The sequence below is a fragment of the Asterias rubens genome, chromosome 1 (assembly GCF_902459465.1).
Source record: "Asterias rubens chromosome 1, eAstRub1.3, whole genome shotgun sequence".
Taxonomy (NCBI): Eukaryota; Metazoa; Echinodermata; class Asteroidea; order Forcipulatida; family Asteriidae; genus Asterias; species Asterias rubens.
Window position 1 is genome coordinate 22,079,988 of NC_047062.1, and position 18,354 is coordinate 22,098,341.

The 18,354-nt window shown below is 38.2% G+C and overlaps 2 protein-coding genes across 2 annotated transcripts; both read left to right on the forward strand.

Annotated features, from left to right (window-relative positions):
- The first annotated feature begins 73 nt into the window (after positions 1–73).
- On the forward strand, positions 74–6,381 carry LOC117292881 (transmembrane protein 179-like). Its single transcript, XM_033775052.1, has 6 exons — positions 74–267; positions 1,151–1,304; positions 3,050–3,194; positions 4,182–4,310; positions 4,996–5,086; positions 5,935–6,381. The coding sequence occupies exons 2-6, from the start codon at positions 1,157–1,159 to the stop codon at positions 6,085–6,087; spliced, it is 666 nt and encodes a 221-aa protein (XP_033630943.1). The 5' UTR covers positions 74–267; positions 1,151–1,156; the 3' UTR covers positions 6,088–6,381.
- A 3,725-nt stretch (positions 6,382–10,106) lies between these two features.
- LOC117292798 (E3 ubiquitin-protein ligase rnf8-B-like) lies at positions 10,107–16,475 on the forward strand. The gene is made up of 5 exons (XM_033774964.1): positions 10,107–10,217; positions 11,947–13,162; positions 13,982–14,101; positions 15,008–15,212; positions 15,781–16,475. Exons 2-5 carry the CDS (start codon positions 11,951–11,953, stop codon positions 16,137–16,139), a joined length of 1,896 nt encoding a protein of 631 aa, XP_033630855.1. The 5' UTR covers positions 10,107–10,217; positions 11,947–11,950; the 3' UTR covers positions 16,140–16,475.
- Positions 16,476–18,354: the final 1,879 nt, after the last annotated feature.

The window sequence follows — 18,354 nt, forward strand, 5'->3', positions numbered from 1 at the left end:
AATAATACGGGACTTAAAGTTGAGAAATTCGTCGAAAGAGGGCGCTGTTACATCGCCACTCAATTAACCAGAGCAGTGTAATGTCATTTACTCGTGACGCCTATTTTTCGTAAACGTAACTTGTTTTTGCACTAATTTAGCAGCATACGTTAACTTCTTAAGTCAAAACAATCTTTGTTTTTATCAAGTGTATTATTAATAACCATCCAATCTTTGGGTTCAGCATTCCTCCACCTGGTGAACTGAAACTGTGTCGCCAGTCAAACAGTAAGTTCGGATTTCTTTTTCTTTTTTCTTCATGTTTTTGAGACTGGGTGATGGGTCGGTGAGGAGAAAGTGGTGGTGTATTATTGAAATCGACAATCACTAATACTATTAGTGATTGTCGATTTCAATGTAGAATGTCCGCTACTTTTTAAAACATCAACGTTATTACCATGAATACAATGTATCTTAATGCCCAAACACAGGTATTTTATTATACGAGCGAAAAGGCGGAGTGACAGTTTACAATTTACAAATATCGATGACTGGCGACACGCCCCCAAAGCCAAAACCCCGTCCTACACATTCATGACACAACAACCCACTGCATTTCTATTCCACACCCTACTACTACTACCTAGGACTTAGGAGCCTAGCTGTGGTCTGCACTCCTACGTACTTGGTAGCTACCCTTTGTTCCATACTATATCGCTTTTCTACAACTTAAAAACAAGACAATGAATTCCACAATTAAATTAATTGGTTACTTGTGAATCACTTCAAAAAAAAGATATCGGTCACAATTCTCAACTCATGAGCTCAAGAGGAGAATAGTACTGGTACACAGACATAAAAAAGTTACTAGTCTAGTAAAGATAATCGTAAATTAAAAAAGTTGGTAGATCCCCTTTGATGGTCTCAAATCCGACCACGACATGGTTTTAATGTAGCCCTGGTAGGACGTCAGTCAGTGCCACTGCCGTTGCCTGCAACGGAGGAGTCCAACCTGGGCTAGGTTTTAATGCACTAAAAATTGCTGGCTTGGTTTGTTTACATTGAATACCCACTTTTTATGAGTTGACTTCCTCTTTTTGTTAACCACTCCACTTTTAAAATGGTTATTCATTTCCTATTTGTTGTCTTTTTTGCCCTTTTTCCTGTCAAGCTCACCATGGGAATCGGAAACATCCTCATGCTCTGCCAGGTCACTGCCTACCTCTTGTGTGCCATCTTTTCCTTCTTTGTCTTCGCACCGATGGCAGTGAATAAAAATAATGATTTTAACGGAAACTGCTTGCTTTTTCCTAATGGCAGCGTTGGTATGTATTTGTTGCTCTGTTAAACTGTTTTGTCTTTTGAGGGGTAAAAACCCTAGAATTTGATTTTTAATATTGTTTAAATATAGGTTAACTAGAATTTTCAAACACTTTCTGTTTTTTAAAGTCACCTGGAAGTGGTATTTTTTTTAAATAAAGCTTTTGTCACTAAAATATGTGTTTTTATGAGAGGAATGTGAATAAAAAGTTAACTAAGGTTTAAAAATATTAGTTTTGATTGTATTTACAAATTTACGAGTAGGCCCCGACCCGAGAGGGCGCTGTTCGTGACGTACTTCAAGGCGCGATATTTGAAGAGAAAATTTGTAGTCAGGCCTCCGTACATTACGTCTGGGAACATGGCACATCAAAACAAATTTAGACACGATTTTACACACATACGTACATTAAAACTTGAACATGTTGAACGCCTAGTGGTTTTTACAAAAGCTATTGCTGCTATTTTGTTTAACTATGCGACTTTTTAGTGACCAAATGGGTTGTAAGATGTGGGTCTGCCTACGTATTATTATAGAAATACGGCCACGGAGCAGACTGCACGCACGCACTATGGCTGCTGTATAATGTGCGGACGGTCACATAGGACCTGCACGCACGGTGAATCGCATGCGGTACCAACAAAAAATCGTACACTTGGAATCTGCAGGAAACAGATGAAGACTGACCCCATCTTTAGTTGTTTTGCTGCATCCAGCAGCAATACACCTGGTTGGCATTGCCGGAAAAATGCCAGAAAAAAAAACTTTTTCGCAGCGTACAAACTCACGTCTTAGAATTACATGTACTTTTGCACGTGTGTTTATCTACGCATCGAGGGGGGTCTATGTTTGATCGAGGCAAAGTCTTCCTTTTCCTACGTCACAAAAGGGGTAGGCGGAGTCAACCCCCCCAAGCACTGAATTAATTTTTTTAACATATAAATCGGGACAAACAATTACTCAAAAAATTGTTTTATTGTTGATAAACATATACTCTTATGTTTAAAAGAAAAAAAATCCTATTTCCAGGTGCCTTTAAATTTTGGTTATGTTGTAAATCTTCTAAAACAAGTGTTCCTGCAAGTTATTTTTTATCCTGAACTTAATACTTTGTTCATTATCCATTATCCATCTGTAATGTTTTGCTGGTCTTTTGATAAGGTTTCATTTTTTAAAAAGCCCTGACTTGCACCCCCCCCCCAACAATTTTTTTTCACAAAATAGAGAGATTACCAATTAAAGCCCAGATACATGCAGCCCAGTTTGTAGAGCACTTGCACGTAAACGGTATGCTGCGGTTCAAATCTCATTGAAGTCACTATTTTCTTTGTTCAAGATTTATTGATAATTACCTGATCAGTTACCCTTGTAGTTTATTGCTAGGTTTTATTTTTGATTTGGGGTTGAACAAAGAAAACTTGACTTGAGTGGGACTCGAAAAAAAAAAACTCCGGATTAAAGTGCATGGGCTCTACCAATTGAGCTATCTAGCCCTTTGTTGGTGGTTTGCCTATTTTGTCAATATCTTTGTTCGGGAGTGCCAGTTAGAAGCACAACCTGGGAAGCATCAGCAAGGGGATTGCAACTTTTTATTTCAGATATCAAATATTTATTAACCACAAGGGAAACTGACTGGGTGAATTTTAAATGAATTGGGGATTGATCAAAGAAAATTTGACTGGTGTGAGACTCGAACCAACGACCTCCGGACTAACTTGCTGTTTTGTTTTTGTTTTATACTAACATCAGATCCCCAGACGTCGGTGGTAACAATAAAAACTTGGGGATCTCCAGGTGGTTGTAACTTTGCCATCACCATAGGTATAGTAGCTCTGCTGGTCTCTATTGCTCAGCTGGTCCGACTATCTTTCCATGTCTTCTACGAGACAGACAGGTGAGTTGGAACAACAAGACAACGTGCCTTGTTGCTTCGTAAGAAATATTTTGTATTTATTTTTTTGAAAAAACATTCCAGGTTGTCGACGTAGTTTTTCCCCTACCTTTGACCTCTGTAGATCTCTGCTGTTATCCAGCTTCAGATCAGCCCCTGGGTCCAATTTCATAAAGCCTATAAGCACACAAACTTGCTTATAGCACAACAAACTTTTGCCTCACAAAAATAGATTACGTGCCAGAGTACCACACAGTTACTAATGCTGCAACTGGTACCCAATCCTTTTTTGCCTAGACAACAAATTTGCTTAGCAGAATTTTCTGCTTAGCAGGTTTATGAAATTGGGCCCTGGTCTTGCCTGTGGATTAGGTTTTTAGTCCCAACCGCATCTGTGGGTTTTCTCCTAGGTGGGGGTTTACCTCCCACGTCTAAATCTGTATTTTTCTCATCTTTATAAGTTCCTTCAGACCTGCTGGTTACAGTACAAGGTGCTTTTTGAGAGGGCTCCTTGGGTTCATAACCAGAAAGCTACAATAGTAATCATCATAGTTATGTCAATCTATAGACCCCTTCTTGCATTGGTTGCCATCGTTGATGAAACGTACACTTGTAAAAGGCTATCATTGGCAGAGAGTCGTGCACAGCAGGTACACAGGTGCACTTTCTTGTTGTTTGTCATCAAAGATGGCGGTATGACGTCGTGTGCAGTCCATCTCATTGCCGAATTGAATTGATTCTCAATAAAACATTTTATAAAAAAACTGTGAGTAGCAAGTTGATTGTGAGTTTGTATGGAGTGCAAGTCCAAGAAGATTAGTAGGATAAGTTGGTAGTAAATAATTGATCAAATTTGCTTTTATGTTGCTTTCTCTTTTCTCAAAATTGAGTGATCACCTTGTCTAAATAAAAAATCCCCCTCCCTCAAGGCCAGTATGCTCAAGTGTTTTTGCCTGAGGTATTTATACAAGTTTTTGTTTTCTTTATCAGTTCTTTCATTGGTGCCTTTGGGACGTTCATTGGAAATGTCATCATAACTGTTATGGTTTTTATCTCGGCCATCAACATCACGGAGGGTTATTCAGCTTGGTGTCGACTGATTGAGCAAGCAGCATCAAGGTAAAATCCTTACAGGGCCCAATTTCATAGAGCTGCTAAGCACAAAAGTTTGCTTATCATGACATTTTTCCCTTTATAAAAACAGGATTACCAACCAAATTTTAATTTGTTACATATTGCTTGTTACTGGTATCCAGTTGTTGTTTGCTTACCCTGAAAATCACATTTTTTTGTTAAGGGAGAAAGTTCATGCTAAGCAATTTTTGTGCTTAGCAGCTCTATGAAATTGGGCCCAGGTCTTGTGCTTTTTAATAAATTAAAATTGGTTCACTTCATGTATTGTTTTAAATCTGATGTGTTACATGCTGAATCACTATAGAATTCATTCATCAACCTAAACTCTACACTTTTCCGGCAGTAAAGAGATGGAGGCTGTCAATCATAAAGTAATTTTTTGTGGAACTACCCACATAATGTTTAAGTTCCACAGATTATGTATTTTGTTTTGTAAAGGCAAGCCGCTACAAGCTACCTGGCTTATTTTTGGCCTTGCTTCCACGCGCTTTCCCCTTATTTTTGTTTCCTTTCTGTATTTTATTTATTTATGTATGCATTACAATGTAGCTCTGTATTATTTGTGGAAATGTGTTTGTGGAAATAAATGTGAATTGAATTGAATTGAGGTGATATTTAAAATTTTACTGAGCCATGGTTATTTTTGTTTGATTATTTCTTGTTCTTGCAGCTGCTCTTTGGCTGGATTTGAAGAGAACATTTGGAAAAAACTTAAATATATCAAGCCAGACAACTATGCAGTGGAGTTGGGAATGGTGCAGGTAAGCAAGATTCAGGAGTATCTCTGAGACCAATGGGAGACTTAAAGACACTGGACACTATTGGTAATTGTCAAAGACCAGTCTGTCTTGTCACTTGGTGTATCTCATCATATGCATAAAGTCTGTGAAAATTTAAGCTCAATTGGTCATCGAAGTTGCGAGATAATACTGAAAGAAAAAATACCCTTGTCACACGAAGTTGTGTGCGTTCAGATGCTTGATTTCGAGACCTCAAATTCTACATCTGAGGTCTCAAAATCAAATTTGTGGAAAATTACTTCTTTCTCAAAAACTATGTTACTTCAGAGGGAGCCGTTTCCCACAATATTTTATACTATCAACCTCTCCCCAAAACCAAGTAAGGTTTTATGCTAATAATTATTTTGAGTAATTACCAATAGGGTGGCACGGTTGGCTTGTGCGTAAAGGGCTCGCCTCTCACCAAGGTCACCCCGGTTCAAAACCCGGCCAGGGCCATATTATGTGAGTTGAGTTATGCGTTGGTTCTCTGCTGTGCCACAAGGGTTTTCCAGACTATCCGATTTTCTTCCCTCGGGAAATATCAAACAACTTTGATCTTGGCTGTGCTCCGTGGTCATAATGGGTTGATGTGGCTGGCAGCTGAAGGCGCCTTTGCATGCCTACTTCTCGAACACGTTGTAGACGCGTCATTCGCAATTCAGCTCTAGCTGTGAGTAAGGATGATTAGCCCCCTAAATTATTAAAAGTGCTCTGTGAAAAAATCAACCCTTGACTCACTTTACTTTAAAATTGTTTCGAGTTTGTCACACTTCTTGTGGAAGGTTGATTCTTCATATAAGCTTGTTTTGGTATTATTATTTTTACAGTTTGGACTTTGGTCTGAGTTTCTGATCTGGCTGTTCCTCAGCATTTTCTCCATCATCAAGTTGATCAAGTACAACCAGCAGGAGTCCATCATACGCAGCCTGTCCCGGGAGAGACAAAGACTTCTTGGTCACTACAGACAGCCAGACTTTTAAAGTTGCCCCCACCCCCAACCTTTGCCTTCCCCTCTTCCCCATTACTCTCCTTGCCATACCTCTTTCATCTTTTTATATTCTTCGTCTACAAAAAGGGTGATTGTGAGTATACATAAATTGTTCTCAATGCCACTTTTTCCCACACATGAATCTTTCTTATACATATCATTTTTGTCATTGTCTTGTATGAATAAACAATGACCTTGGGGTGCAAAGATTAAGATTAAGATTAAGATTGGCTGAAGAATAATTCCCACAGATGCAATAAACTGTTATGGCAGGCAAGACAAAGAAGTAATAAATATAAAAGAGTAAAACCATGGAGATCTACCTCTTTGTTAAAATCAAAGGGAATAAAACAAATTAATCAGAGAAAACAAAACCATACAATTTTCACCGGTCACACATAGATACGGATCTAAGGCCATGTCTGAAACTTTGGCTACAGCTACACTAGATCGCGTGTGCTGCCTATTCTTCAACACTGGCAGACGTGCTGATTTAGCTGGGCTGAAATGGGACCAGACTATTTTGATTTCCAACCTAAGTTTGGTCACAATTTTCTGATTGCCAGAAAAATACATCTGATGACTGCACCTTGGCATAGAAATATAATTTGAGTTCATGACTTGCCAGTCTACTACAAAAAACCCAGTGCCATGTGGCACACATGCATACATTGACTGTTACTCACATAATAAGCTTTCTAAGCAAATTCCATTAGCTAATTTTGCCAGACTTCTGTCAACTGAATATTGCAATTCAGCCATCCTTGGCACGATGGCCAAGCATGGCATCTCAATCTTTTTTAGATAAGATTGATATGCCTGGTTAAAACCCTAAATTTGTGAGGTTTAAAAAACAAATAAAAGAATAAAGTTTGAAAAAAAACAAATCGGCCACAAAATGGGCTTTGATTTATCTCCAATGGTAAAGAAACACCTTTTTTTTACGTTGGTTTAAAATATTAAGTAATCTTTGTGAATTAAGACATACTTTTTTTCTACTGAAATCAGGGTTATTTTTTCTACTATGGGAATGCCTTTCCTGTTCTTTTTGTAAAACGGACAAAGAGGTTTGTAATAAACACTACAGTAAAAGCCTTTATTGAGTTGAAAACACTATTGAAGGTATTGGCAGTGATTTTTTTCCACTTTCCTGTGGTGTGTGGGCAATTTAGACACCTTTATAAAACCGATTTGGTATTTTGATACTTTATAATAAGGTTTAGTCATTTGTGTATAACTTAATCGTGTATAGTTGTAAATTCTTTGGGATTATGGCATTTGATGATAACCACTTTTTTGAAAAAAAGATTTGAGAAATTTGTATACAATCACTGCCAATACTTAAAAAGTAGGTTTTTCCACTTCTTTTCACTTTTGCTGCATTCATTTTCTTTTCTTTTTTCTAAATTAGAGTTAATAATTGATTCTTGTTGGTCACAATGTATGATACTCTCACCAAGTGAAAGCAGATAACTTTTTTTTATTAAGAATATTATAAAGCAATTAAATACTACAAAAAGATTACCGACCAGTTCACTACAATAATGCAATTTTTCATTGGGCTGAAAATATGAACGAGTTGTATTGGTTAAAAGTAAATTTGTAGAAAATAAGCCTAAATGTTGTATATCTCACATAACTGAATGTTTTTGACCCTTCCCGTGAAACATGTAAATTGCACAATACTGGTGGGAAAATTAAGGGCTCATTATTGCACCTTTTTGCATGGTGCTGATGCTGGCGCAATGCAATATGCTTTTGTTCATCTGCCTACTGCAAAACACCATATCATTTGCCAAACACCTGTACAGTGAAAGTAATTATAGAATATTATTTCATGGGAAAGTCTAAGTAAACCACAAGGGAAATTGAATGGGTAAATCTTTTAATAATTTTGAACTGAACAATGAAATATTGACAAGAGCAGGACTTGGACCTAAGACCTTTGGATTACCGTCAGTGCTCTACCAACTGAGTTTTTTTTCTACATCATATATATGTAAAATAAGTCCATTTATAGACAACGCCCAATATTGAGCCAGCCTTTTGAAATATTTGTCATACCTTTCTAAAATGATACTTAAAAACATGAACCTCTGTGGGGGGGGGGTAACATTCTTACTTTCACAGAAAGTAAGAATGGTGTCACATTTTGTATCTATTTTGTAGAAACTGTATTAAGTTTAAGATATTTCACTTATTATGCAAATTTGGTTGCAAAAAGGTACAATCTTTCCTTGACAGAACATCTTGTTTTAAACATGTGTTCCATATATTTTTCACTGTTTATTTGTCTTCTTTTGCATAGCTATTTAAACAAAAATTACTGTAAATTTGTCTTAAATTTTTTTTTTTTACTTACAAACTAAACGTAAAGCGTGACATTTTGTATAATTAAAGGAATTGACATGACTTACTCCTACTGTGATTCATTTACAGTTGTAACCGTAGCTAGCAGGGTCCAATTTCTCGGCTCTGCTTACTACAGAATTCTGCGCTTACGGCGCCCTGTAAAGTGAGTGACTCTTAAGGACAGTAAGCAGAGCCATGAAATTTTACTCTGCTGTCAACTTGCAGACTACTTATACATGTTTACAGATTTCAAAGAAATATGTGCACAATAAACCTGAAATGAAACTATTATTGGTCTTTTATTCATTTCTACTCGAGATTTTGTACGATTAAAGAATTTTCTTTGGTTTTGTTCTGTAATAACAAATTAACTGGTAAGCTTATCTGTAAAGTAAAAAGTTCACAGTTTAACTAATAATAGAGTTTCATATGCTATATCAGGTGTAAGGGTTCTTCTAAGGTGCTTTCTTGTTTAAAACTGTCCCTGAACAATTCTGTCCGTCAACTTTTTAGATTTGAAATACTTGTTGGTTTATGGCTCATTAATTATGGTCTAACCAGCTAAGGGCACTTGGGTGTCTTTTGAGCGTCTAGGTGTATTTTAGGAATCTTGGTGTCTTTTTGGGCATGTATGATTCTTTGGGTATTTGGGTGTGTAATGACAAATGGGTGTCTTTTGGGAATATGGGTCTCTCTTGGGTATCTGGGTGTATTTGCCAAATGGCTTTCGCTTGGGCCGGAATCTGGATATATGTTTTATGTATCTGGGTTATTTCTTTTTGAGGTTGGGTGTCTCTTGGGAACAAGGGTGTCTGCTAGTCTATGCTGATGTTTAGTTGACATATGGGTATCTCTTGAGGATGATGGGTGTCTTTGGGGTATCTGGTTGAAATGTCATTTGAACTCTCCATATCAAAGACATCCGACTTTTTTAACCAGCAGTCACTTTTGTGTCCGTATATTTTCAAAATGTTGTTCAGGGAAGAGCTGATAACATAGCAACGTGCATAACAATTTTTTTCTTTCCCATTTCCACCATAATGTATTTTTGTAAATTTGTTATATTTATTATTTAGGAAAATAAAGAACTACGAGTAAGCTGTACAACAGCTGGTAATATGTTTGTTGCTTATTCTTAAAGGTCAATAAACAATAACGGTCAGAGTGCTTGACAAACTCATACTGGAGTTTAAATAATTGTAGTACAAGAAAAGTTAATTGAATAAAACATTCTTGAAGTTTTAGATTTCCATTGTAATATCATTTTCTTTTTGATGTTCAGAACTTATACTAAAAGTCTTGCAGCGGGTTTTGGCTGGACTTTTTCCTATTATCTTTTTTTAGTTCTATAATTGTTTTGGGGGGTGTTGAACGGGCTTTTGTTTGTTTGTCTGTTTGTTTGTTGGTGTGTTTGTTTGTTTTTCTGTCTGTCTGTCTGTCTGTCTGTCTGTCTGTCTGTTTGTTTGTTTGTTTGTTTGTTTGTTTGTTTGTTTGTTTTCAGAGGGTGGGCTCAAAAAAAGAAGAAAAAAAGGAAACAATAGTTCATTATTTGAATAACTTTGTTTTTAAATCTATTTACATAAAAATACAAAATAATTCTGCTTCGCTGTGTAGTCTAGCCCCCTCTTTAGTCAGTATCCGGCCAGTCATTGTTATTTCGTTCCATCCGGTGCCGAAGATTTCAGAGTAAAAACTTGGCGCTTCCTTGCAGCAAACTCTTTTTTTTTGGTCTGAAACCTCCATTCCAGCTCCTGTATTAAAGCTGATCAGGTAAGCAGCTTATTCTTGCTTGTTGAATGTTCTCAACAACCAAAATATGACCAATATGACTGACAAGTGTTGGTTCAGATTTATTTAGAAATCAGAACTTCTTATTGTTGTGAAGTTGACAGCAGTGGTGTGAGCGTACGTGTACGTGCTTTGGACAAGTCGACCCTTGCTTGTACAGGAGTCCTATTTTGCCAACCCAAAGAATATGGTAACCCTGTAACTGGGGCGCTGATATACCTTCGGTCAGGCCATCCTCCAAGGTCTTTCTTGCTCCACAGAAAATTGTTGATGTAAACGATGCAATGTATGTTATTGTTAATTTGCTATGATTTTCACAACAACACCCAATCCAGCCCAGACACAAAAAACTCCCCAAAATGACAGGAAAAGACACAAAAAAAAAATACGTAGCTAAAAAAGTATAAAAAAAAATAAAAACCAACAACTGCATAGTTCTTAGTGGTACTGACTACTGGCTTCTCGTTCTCGACATGTCTATTAATTAATAAGATGCAACAAAACAAGGCATTTTAATACTCTTCTTTTGATTACATTATGTTCTCTAAATTGATTTTGAAAATAATGTTAAGTTCACGACCAGAATCAGAGAAACCATCTTTGGACTCTGTAACTAATAGACGGGTGCCCTACCTAAAATACTAATAAATACTATGCACGTCCTTGTGTGATAAAGGGTCAGCTTGGCCTTTGCCGCTGATGCAATAGAGTAGTTGCGATAACGTAACCCTCCTCCCGACGGCCGCACAGGCTGGAGGGTTTTGAAGCTCCCGCAATGTGTGCAGGGCGAAATGGTTAAAAACGTACAATTTCGACAGCTAGTCAGCAGAATTGGGCCATTTATACCACTTTTAAAAATCATGACACAAATTCTAGGAACACGAACTTGATCCTCAATGTCTAATGAATCCTACCATATCACTCAAAACACCATTGAGGAAATAATTTAAAGAAAAAGGACAAAAACTTACCAGATCCCCGAGCGAAAGAGTAAAAAGTGTCCCAGGTTGAAAATTTGAATCTGAGGGGGGCGTAGCTTCGGCTGTTTGTGCAACGCACCGGGGTCAACGACTCAGCGCTGCGTGTGGTGCATTGTGTATCCCGGTAACTGTGCAGCCGTAGTCTTGGTTCCAAGACCATTGGTGTTGCGCGGTCACACACAACCAACGTTCCAATCTATGCACGGCGAAAACTGTACACGCTTGTAATAATCGAATGTTAGCGGGCGCTCTGTTTCACCGCATGTACAAGACTACGGCTGCACAGTTCCGCCCCCCGCAGATTCGAATTTTCAACCTGGGACATTTTTTACTCTTTCGCTCGGGGATCTGGTAAGTTTTTGTCCTTTTTCTTCAAATTATTTCCTCAATGATGTTTTGACATTGAGGATCAAGTTCGTGTTCCTAGAATTTGTGTCATGATTTTCAAAAGTGGTTAAAATGGACCAAATCTGCTGACTAGCTGTCGAAATTGTACGTTTTTAACCATTTCGCCCTGCACACATTGCGGGAGCTTCGTAACCCTCCAGCCTAGCGGCCGTCGGGAGGAGGGTTACGTTATCGCATTTAGCAATAAGGGCACTTTTTAAAACAGTTGTTGATCTACATCCACTACCAGAAATGCATAAAAAATCAGCAGCAAACCCGACACTATTATTTATTTAATATGCATTTATATAATACATTTTGTATGTTTTTTTTTTTTTTTACAGCACAATGCCTATAACTAGGAGAGCATATCAACAACTACTTCTTGACCGCAATAGTCATCATCAAATCGAAAATGGGAAACACCTCAAGCCAAACTGTAGCAAGGTGATGTCACCGAGAACCCAACATTCTTGGAAGTCAAAGGAGTCAAAGGTTGAGAGCCGGACTGCACAAAATAAGCACCCAGAAGCTGCCCTAAGATCAAGGGAAAATGAACCGCACCCGATCAAGCCTGACCTACATGAAAGTGATGATCATTTAGGTTCTTTGAAGTGTGTGCATCACGCAAGGGTTGAAGACGCTGATGAAGGATCAGTTTCTGGTATTTGTCTCTCAAAGGAGTGCTCTTCAGGGAAAGAACATAGAAAGAAATCAACAACAAAAACTTTAGACGGCAAAAAGAGAAAATATTCAGGTAAGAGTTCAAAAGTTAAACCCAAGAAGAAAGTCTTGAAAAGATTTCAAAGTGATGAAAAGTTGGTGAAAGATGAACTGGTGAACAACAGTAGCCCTTTGAAGAAAAGAAAGAAGTGTACTCAAGTTGTCTTGGACGCACCCAAATGTTGCAGCGATAAAGACAGTGTGGAGGCATTGACAAGTAGGCATACAGAAGTAAAAGTCAGGATCGGTTTAGTTCGGCAACACATATTGGATGAACAAACCAGAGTAGAGAGATTAAGAGTACAACTGGTTAGAGACCGAGACAGTGCTAGAGCATCGTTGGGCTGCCGACGAATTCGTATTCAAAGAGAGGTACAGAAAGTAAGAGAAAAGGTGCAATCACAAGATAAGAAGAGAATTAAACTGGAAGACATGCGCATACAAAGACAACTTGAGGCAAGCAGGCGCAAACTGGAGAGCGACCGGACCGCTATGTATATACAGCTTCACAGAAACTGGAGGGAAAAATTCAATCAGAAGAAACAAGAAGTACGTAATGTAAAGCGAAGCTCTTTGGAGCAATCCAGGAACTACGAGCTGAAGAAGAGTGCACTGAAGAAGCAGCTGCAGAAAACTTGGGTTGACTTACAGAACAAGGTTTTAGAGATGAGAGACCGAATTGAAACGGAGATGGTGAAGTACGGACATCGCTGGGACGGAGTGAGCTGGACAAGTAGCTTGGCTGGGAAACACAAATACAGTCTACGTAGGGTGCCAAGAGAAAAGACACATATTTACTGTAGAGCTTGGAAGATGACCAACAAGAAAGAGCCTGAGGCAAGTCAATTTGAGATTAAATTAAATGATATTTGTCAGCTTGGTTCCGTCTTTTAAAGCAAACCTTAAATATGGTGCACATTACACGTAAACTCATACTCGCATTTCCAAATACAGAAGTCTTTATGACTTTTTGATTTTCTAAATAATAAGTAGTTCATTTTACGATGACTGTTTTAATGCTATAAGAGATGTGTGTTACTGTTAGCACTGTATACTCAGTACTTTCCCAAGTCCTGTGAAAAAATATCACAGACATGTTACTCGGGTGTGATTCGAACCCACGACCCTTGCAATTCTAGAGCAGTGTCTTACCAACTAGACTACCGAGGTTGCCCGGTAGCTAGAGGCAGTTCGAATCCGATGTTTTGGCAGCGGGTACCGCAACAATATAAGAGATGTTAAATTTGCATCGGGGATAAAGAATATTAATTTTGGTTTTTACCCATACACCGTTTTAATGCTCTTTACATTAGTGCCCTGGTCATTGGGCCAATAACATTCCTTTAATCTTTCTCAGCTCCCTGGGGAGTATACAGCCCTGAGCTGCCATTTCGCTCCAAAGGTTTTTTCATACACAGTATCAACTTTGCAGGTCTATACCAATTATAGTAAAGCATATTGCTCAAAGAGAAGTGTAACGACCGGGATCTGAACTCATACCCCAATGACTTAACCACCAGAACTTGAATTCAATGCTCTCTTGCCCAAGAAAATGCAAAAAATTACAAACTGATTCCTCCATGAAGTCAAGTGAACACCGAATCAGTATCAAACCAATGTCTTATCATTTTAATACATTGATTTATTTATATCTAGAGCCCTTCAATAAGCGGAGCAACCGTATACAAAGAAGCCAAAGTGAAAGCCTTGAATGAGATGTATCAGCTTCTTGACAGTGAACTTCGATGCAGTATTTGCTCGGAACTCTTCATAGCTGTGAGTAAACTTACTTATTTATGTGTTATGTAAGTTAGACTCTGACTAAACTGGTAGCTGTCTCTTTACTCGAACAAAAACCGTTCAAAATTGACCGAGTTATGTGCAAAGAACACCAGTTGTATACATGCACACAACTTAAGGGATCATTATTGATAATACACTAGCAGGCTAGAGGTCCCCGCTGAGGCCAATTTCACTATGATTGATCTTGACTGCTTAGCAATCTTAATTGCTAATCAAAGTGTGATGTCGTAATACAAATCACATTGGCAAACAAACCATAGTTAAAGGAACACGTTGCCTTGGATCGGTCGAGTTGGTCTTTGAAAATCATTTGTAACCGTTTGTTATGAAATGTTTATGGGTGGAAAGATGTTTTAAAAGTAGAATACAATGATCCACACAAACATGCCTCAAAATTGCGCGGTTTTCCTTTTACCTCGTCGACTAACACGGTCGGCCATTAATGGGAGTCAACTTTTTGACTCCCATAAATGGCCAACCGTGTTAGTTCGCAAAGGAAAAGGAAAACCACGTAATTTCGAGGCAATGTTGTGTGGATCATTGTATTCTACTTTTAAAACATCTTTCTAACCATATGCATTTTATAACAATTGGTTACAAATGTTTTTTATAGACCAACTCGTCCGATGCAAGGCAATGTGTTCCTTTAAGATAGATCTTAGCGCTTTGTGAAACCGTACCCTGGCCCATCTTTTTTTCCATTGCTTAAACCACATAGTCCCTTATTGCCTTCTAAGAGGTAAAACGATGACAAAACAAATAAAACACACTGATGTGTACGCGCATGGGCCTTTTTACCTCAACGAGAGGCACCCTGCTCAAATGACTTCATATGCATACATTCTTTCATGAATATCTATCTTTCATTTCTTTATGCAGCCTGTTGTGCTGAACTGTTCCCACACCTTCTGTAGTTACTGCATCAACCAGTGGAAGAGACGAACCAACTGGTGTCCAATATGCCGTACGAGCATCACGGCCCGAAACCCTATTGGTAAATTGGATGCATTCATCATCAAGTTTGCGCGCAGGGTCGGAGAGGATGCGGAGAAGAAACGACTCGAGACAATCAAAGAAAGAGAAGGTAAACAAAAGTTTTAATTCATGTCAAAAAAACATGTCCCTTTAATTCTGAGGGAAATGTTTCCTGTGATTTGGGAACAATGGGAGATTTTTGAGACGCTGGTGGCAGCAGACATAACGGCCTTTTTTTTGTGGCTCTGAGCGTGCGCGCACATGCTCAGTATAGGTCTGAGCATGCACACTACCGGTGGAAACTGTGAAAAAGGACCGTCGAAAATTCTCCAAGAAGCTTGTAAGCTCAGGCATACAAAGTTGTTACTTAGCAGAAATATTTGACAAACTGTTTTCGCTATGAAACAGATTGTCACAGTGTCTACAATTGTAATTGTAGGGAATGGGAATTAAGAGTATGCTTTGCCCTTTGCAAAGTTCCAATACAAGTTAAACAATTTCCTCATAGAAGTGTACCTTAAGTTCCCTTTCAAGAGCGAAGTTCAAGCGCAGTTCAAGGCCTGTATGCACTGGCCACCCATGTGACCAATGCAGCGGGAGGCCACGCATTTATTGTTATACATGTAGATCTTTATTTGAATCAAACCCAAGTTATTTATTTTGTCACCCATTCCCAGTCCATGAAAGAGCACTCCAGCGGGACGGACGTAGTTGGGGTAACTTTGCCAACCACTCTTTTGACGCCTACGAGGATGACGACTTTGACGGTGACGATTTCCTGAACTATTCGCTGAGCAGTGAGGACAGCGACTTCGTCAACTTCATCGAGATCCTCCAGGAGAGGGTCAACCTGAGAAGATACTTCGGCATGAACGATGATGACGATGATGACGATGATGATGATGATGATTCATTTGGGTCTTCTGTTGATTCCGATGATACTGATGAGGGGTTTGAGCTGTTTAGCGACTACAGCGATGACTTCGACGATAATTCTGGGGATGAAGATGGTGAAGATGAGGAGGAGGAATGGTGAAGATGATCAGCTTGCTGTCTTGAAGAGAGATACTTGACTGTCATCTGTTACCCTAGCCCTCCTTTGGTTCATTTCCTAAGAACGTTCCTCAATCAATCACATTTTAAAGGCAGGGTTTACTTTTGGTGATTGACCAGAAGACCAGTATCTTCACTTGGTGTGTCCCAAGGTATGCATAAAATAATGAAAATTGCATAATGCATAATATGAAAATTCAGGCAGAATTTGTCATCGTAGTTCCAAAAACATATTGAAAGTAAAACCCTACCATCGTGCTGTAGAACTGGGTGCTTTCAGATGTCTGAGAAATGCTTCAGGCCTGCAGCCTTTCTTAGATTCAAATGTTTTTTTAAATATAATTTCAACAGCTCTTCAGTGATCTTTACCAAGTAAGTTAAGTATACAATTTTTGGAGTATTTACCAACAGTGTTCACTCCCTTTAAAGCCATTGGACACTTTTGGTACGGGAAAACAAAAAAAAGTTAACAGATTTATACATAACTTAGAAGGTTTACAGAAGGTAATGGTGAAAGACTTCTCTTGAAATATTATTCCATGAGATGCTTTACTTTTTGAGAAAACATTAAAACAATATGAATCCTCGACATCGAGAATTACAGATTTATTTTGAACACGAAACGCGCGGAAACAAGGGTGGGTTTTCTCGTTGTTTTCTCCCGACTCCGATAACCTATTGAGCCTAAATTTTCACAGGTTTGTTATTTTATATAGAAGTTGTGATACACAGAGTGTGGGCCTTGGACATTACTGTTTACCGAAAGTGTCCAATGGCTTTAACACATGTAAACAAAATTAGCTGCCAAACCTATCAAAATCTTACTAATAAGGTTTTCCTTGTGTTGTACAAAGGATGGTTAAATTAGCTATATGTAGTCCAATCAAATGGAGCAAATCCATTCTTTAAACATTTGTGGTTTTGGGGTAAAAGGAAAACAAATTTGCAAGTAATTGTACTGTGTGGGGATTTGTGAAAGAATGTTTCTACAAAAGTGTAGAGGATAGTGCTATAATATATCATAACCCTAGGACCTTCATAATTGTATACCTGTATAACTAATATTTATGAAAAGTAATGTTCATTATATAACAATTTGTGAGACTATTGTGAATTTGAATGAACCACATTTTGTGCGCCTTTTTGAAAATGTGTATAAAAAGTTTAGAATAAATAACATGTTCACTATTTACAGTCGCTTGCAAAATGGCAGTTAAAACACATGAGGACCAATCAGAAGTCAGAAGTGTCCGGCTAACTATTTCAGTGTTGAAAGGCATCCCTATTTCTTTTGAAATATTGACTAGCGAAAAAAACCTGACAAATTACTGAAATGACAAGCTCGTGGTCTTGCTGGCCAATCACCTAAAAAATGTTTAGGGCAAACTCTGCATGGCATATCAAGCTCCCATAGAAAGAAAAAAAACATTTTAAGAAAGTATTGTAAACTATGTTGTGTTTTCATACAACAGGATATTATATCCCATTCTGTAGACATATACTGCCATGCATTGTCATGCAGTTGTACATTTTGTCAAAATTCATCTGACATTTGTAAGTTTAAAAATACTCCCTTCTTGGAAGATTCTTGTAATGTACAGCAAAAGTCACTCACACAGGAATTTTCTATGCAGATATATGAATGAACCAATTTTTTAGAAAAGTAGTTTGACCATGTAAGAAGTATGGGTACGTAAGAAACATGGATGTGTTGTTGGGCCTAATTTATGTTGAATTACGCACATTAATAATTATTTGTAAATCACTTCATCTCCTAGCCTAAACATCGCTCAAAAAAAAGGAGAAAATTAACCAAAAGAAGTTTGGTGGTTAGGTCAATCCAAAGGACCAGCAAAACACCTTGTGCAGCCATCTTTTATTTTTTGTCTCCCCAATTCAAACCAGTGTCACCAAACCGAGGTTGGAAGGAAAATAGTTGGTTCCCTTTTTGGCATAATGAAAATCATTAGTCATGATTGGTATGGGTGGCAGGGGACAAGACAAGGATGGTGGCAACAGCAGCGTATCAAGGACTCTTTTACTTGGAGGCAGGGGCCTTGTTTTTCCCTCTTTGTTTTTTGCGAGCACTACTTGTATCTTTTTTTTCTGGGGGAACCTGGGGCACATGCTTCCCCTAGGCCACCGTCATGCATACTTATGGTTGCTTGGTTGTGCTTCGACCTAACTTTGAACTTTTC